Here is a 5,000-nt window from a genome sequence, read left to right as displayed (position 1 = left end):
ATGACTTAACAAAGGACAGAGGCATTACTAAGACTTGCTATGAGATCCAGTGCATCTCGAGTGAGGTTTTGCCAATTATACACGATTACAAATGGAACAAAAGAATGTATGTATATATTCATGAGATTATAACATTGGTTCCCACAGTTATATATAAAAACATATTATTATATATATATTATATATATTATATATATATATATATATATATATATTATATATAATATATATATATATATAAATTTTCTTATCATATTTATTTATGTTCCAATCGTGATCATATATTATATTAATTATTAATATATATATATATTATAATATATATATATATATATATAATAATTATATATATATATATATATAACAATTTCTGTTGAAGCCAGTGCAATTATTGCCGTCATTTGCAGAGAATATCATTTTATTCAGAATTTGAATCAGTCTACACTTCTTTTTCTCTTGAAGTAAGCGGTCTCAGGAATAAAAAATACTATTTTATACGCTTACTTCCATTAACTTCATAGGTCGACGGCGTCTTCAGGACTAAATTACAAATTATTTTTGCTGCTGTTGTTGTTATTGTTGTTCACGATTAAGTGGGCATCACGCACTCGTGATTTCCCGGGCTTTAGCTCATGGAGCAGCCCGGAAGTGTCATTAAGTGCTTTGAAGCAAAAAAAATGGTCGTGATTAAAATGGGTGAAATGAATGGCGTAGAATAGGGAAATATAGTCAAATATAGTCATTAAATGAAAGGTTCAGCACGAAGGATGCACACCCATTTAAACCCTCAGGTGTCGTCAGTAGGAGAGAAAGAGAGACAGTAGCGAGTCCTCACGAACGCGTAGTGGATAGTCAAGGAAATGAAGAAAAGACTCGGAAAAAATTGAAGGCGGGAAAACTCTACGGAAACCCCCTACCATATTTAACTTAAACGAGAAACTCTAAGTAAAAAGAGTCCGGTCTTTGGGTGTAGCAGGATCGATGGAGGTGAGAGACCAAAAATTCTTGTAGGAGAGAAGGCAGTCTTTCCTCCTTGACTGAGGGAAGACTTGGGGATGTGTATGTCTCTCGAGGAGAACTGTGTGCACAACTAGTGTTGAACGTCACTCGGCGTGTGTCTGCCCCATAAAAAGAAGTGTTGAATGTAAGTGTATAATTACATCTTGTTTTTATCCCCATCAGCAGGGCAATAAAAAGAAAGAGGGAGCAGCTTAGTGGAAGACAGAGTGATAGTTGAAGGATTCGGTCGATAGATGTTTGGCTGCCTAACAGGGGAAATTATTTTTCGATTAAAATGCACTAAAAAGTAAAATTTTAAACAAACCAGGATTTTCTTAAAATTATTCACATCAGCACAAATAAAACTTGGCCACCAAACATAGAATGAAATGCTGCAAGAAATGATTATATATATATATTATAGTATATATATATATATATATATATATATATTATATATATATATATATATATATGTGTGTGTGTGTGTGTGTGTGTGTGTGTGTGTGTGTGTGTGCGTGTGTGTATTGTGGGATTTCTTTCCATGTTTGGTACCCATGCTTTTATTTTTGTAGACATGATTAATTATAAGAAAATTCTGGTTTGTCTGAAAAAAGTATTTTTTACTTTTTAGTACATTTTAATAAATGTGTTTTCAAAAATGTTTTTTTTTTATTTTATTCTTTTTGTTTTGACAGGGTCTGTAACCGATTTATGATTGTAACTAACGAAATTGAACTTAATATCCTGTCGAGTCAAAGAAGGTTTGAAAACTCCCCAGTTATTCACTTATTCTACCAAACGAAAGTATTAAAAAATCCCAGAGTATCATACAAATCCTGAGGCACTGGTGGAGGTCACTGTAAGGTCACGAGAGGTCAGTGCTGACCTACTGATCATGTAAGGTTGTATTGTCACCGGGATTGAGTAACCAGGCAAAATTTCAAGTCCATTGGACGAAGGGATCAGGTCGAAAATTGCGTTACAAGTTTTGACCCAAACCCACAGACATGCAGAAGTCAAGTTAAATAAAAGCATATAAAAAAAGCATTAGTAGAAGAAACAAGGTAACTGTTAATCAAAGTGATGAGCGATTGTCGGAGTGCCGTTCGCCAAGACAATCGCCTGAGCTGAAAGTGCTGTTCAAAGACGCGTTGTTGTAGGTGTCCTTACACAAATAAGGTCCATTGAAGTCCACATGAGGCACCTGAGATCACCTGAGTCATTACCATTTCCTCTTTAACAGAATTTAATGTGGGAGGACAAATGCAAGGTACATTGCTGGCCTGACATTTGGAGGTCTGATGTTTTGGATTGGGGTTACAGGTAGGATGAGAATGAGTCGTGGGAGCAGGCTACTCTGTGCCTCTTGATCTAGACACGAAACTGGCGCTGCTTCAGCTGGTTGTTGGGCGGTTGTGGACTGTTTCTTGAATTGTCGCTTGCCGCTGTGTAGGTACTGGTGTTGGTCTCGATGGGTTTGTCTTTACCTTCAAGTGTGTAGTGCGAGTAAATCTTGCCCTGCACTGTTTGAACCACGCATGATGTGGTTCTGAACTGTTGGGGAACCTAGGAGTAGTAATGTCCCCTTTTTAAAATTTATCCGGACTCCTTTTTTCGAGTTTCTTGATGCATTTGACACAGATTACCATAACATAAGACCCGTTATGATTTGTAGACATGGCACCAGTGGGAATTCTCCTTTTCTTGGTTTTGACCTCATCCTTGAACTGGCTGTGACATGCTGCTCTGAAGATAAGGTCAAGGCCTTGAAAAGGCTAATCGCCAATGGTGCTACGTCCACAAATAATAACGATAACGTTTACTGCTGCCCGAGCTAGATCAGCACCCTTTTGATGCAAAATAGCACTTCCCACAGTGGAGAGATGTAGGAGTTGACCAACATAGTATATGAACTTGATTGTACCGAGGGGCCATGTAAAAGCTTTCAGCAATTGCTACATCGGCCGCACCAGTAATATGCTACGCAGACGATTGTAAGCCCACCGCCGCAACCAATGGGCAATATTCTAGCATTATGTAGACGCCCACGACCTTAAACCAACAATGGAAGAATTATTAGACGGCACAGAGATTGTGCATAGAGAACCTCAGGTCTACAGATTGCACATAGTGGAAACATTACGTGTAAATCACAAACGTCCTGCATTAAACAAGCAAAGAAACAGACTTCATCCTCTCTTCTTCAAGGAAACCACGAGACATCTGTGAGAATTCGAAGGGAGAAACGACCAACAAAAAACACTCCCGAAAATGACAGAAACTACCGACGACGGGGCAGATCAAAACTATTGGCCAGAGACGGAAATCAAACCATCGCCACGCCCTCTGTTGCACGCCGGGGCATAGGGCATGTCGTATGGAGCACCAGAGATGCCCTTGATGCTTCGCAAGCGGCAAGCGAGAGAGTGAAGCCCACCAATAGAAATGCATCATTCCAGTGACGTAGTAATCAAAGATGTCTGTCTCAATTTGTAATTTAGACGGGGAGACGTCCGTCGACTATAAGAAGTATAAGGAAGTAAACGTGAATATTTTATTTATTTATTTATTTATTTATTTTCTTTTTTTGTCACCGAGTTTACCTGAAGAGATAAAGTATGGAAAGTCTAAAAAAAATAAGTCTCTAAAACAATGCCATCCACTTCAGTAGGAATGATATATACATATATATATATATATATATATATATATATATATATATATATATATACATATATATATATATAATAAAAGGAGACGATAAAACGCCAAAAATATAGAAATTAAGTATTCTATTTCAGAGACTGCTGTCTCGCTCTTCAGGTAGGTAATGAGATTCATTACCTACCTGAAGAGGGAGACAGCAGTCTCTGAAATATAGTACTTACTTGCTATATTTTGGCTTTTCCTTCAGCTAGAATGATTATATATATATATATATATATATATATATATATATATATATAGTATAATAATTATATATTTATATATATATATACTAATTATATATATATAAAATTAATGCTGTATATCAGGAGCACTGCGTGTCTCGCTCTTCAGGTAGGTAATGAGATTCATTACCTACCTGAAGAGGGAGACAGCAGTCTCTGAAATATAGTACTTAATTTCTATATTTTGGCGTTTTTATGGGCTCCTTTTATTAGATGGAATTCTGTTGTAGCAGAACATTTTTACCAGTCATTCATATATATATATATATATATATTATATATATATATATATATATATATATATATAGTATATATATATATTATATATATATTATATATATATATATATATATATATATATACACATATATAAACACACACAGTTAACAATGCTGGTCATAGTATTCTTTTATTCATTGATTGCAAAGGCTGTCTGGACGACCTCCGAGTCTCGGGAGTCTACCTACCGCTCCCACCTATGGTGAACACATCCTCTCGGGCACAGGCCACCATGTTCACCAACATCCAGGCTGCCTGCCCGGGAACTTCCTCCGCGTGTGCCAACGTCTCATGCCCTCGCCCGCTAGTCTGCGTAGATCTCTGGCAAAAGCATCAGTGTGGGTGAGATTCTTGTCCTCGGGAAAAAAATTAAAAAAAAAGATCAATCACCTAATTGTTCAGCTTACCTTTCTTTACACTAGATGTTGATTTATATTTTTATGAAATTAAAGATATATTCCTTATCATGCTGTGAAACGCAGCTAAAATTCAATGCATTCATGAGATACAGTTGCACATTCTGCCTACAAATCAAACGATAAATTTTATGTACCTTTTAAGATATAGCACTACGTTGTCATCTGGTAAGTAGATAGGGTCACGGGTAAAAAAAAGACACGTGTCCCATTGAAGAATATCGTTACAAATAATGCGGTTATGACCTGATTTCACAGCTGTGTGGAAGGCGCCGTTTTGGCCGCAAATAGGAATTCGTGCATTGACGTCAATGAGTGTCTCTGGAGTCCTTGTTTCAACGGTGGTACTTGC

The 5,000-nt window shown here is 36.7% G+C and overlaps 1 protein-coding gene across 1 annotated transcript in view; it reads left to right on the top strand.

Annotated features, from left to right (window-relative positions):
• Window positions 1-5,000, top strand: part of LOC135207194 (putative neural-cadherin 2) — a 106,736-nt gene that overhangs the window by 94,540 nt on the left and 7,196 nt on the right. Inside the window, 2 exon segments of the mRNA XM_064238765.1 lie at window positions 4,382-4,574; window positions 4,907-4,998. Coding sequence (XP_064094835.1) covers window positions 4,382-4,574; window positions 4,907-4,998 — 285 coding nt within the window.

This window comes from Macrobrachium nipponense, chromosome 32 (genome assembly GCF_015104395.2).
Source record: "Macrobrachium nipponense isolate FS-2020 chromosome 32, ASM1510439v2, whole genome shotgun sequence".
Classification (NCBI taxonomy): Eukaryota; Metazoa; Arthropoda; class Malacostraca; order Decapoda; family Palaemonidae; genus Macrobrachium; species Macrobrachium nipponense.
Note: the sequence above shows the minus strand (reverse complement) of the source record. Positions and strands in the feature narration are given on the sequence as shown.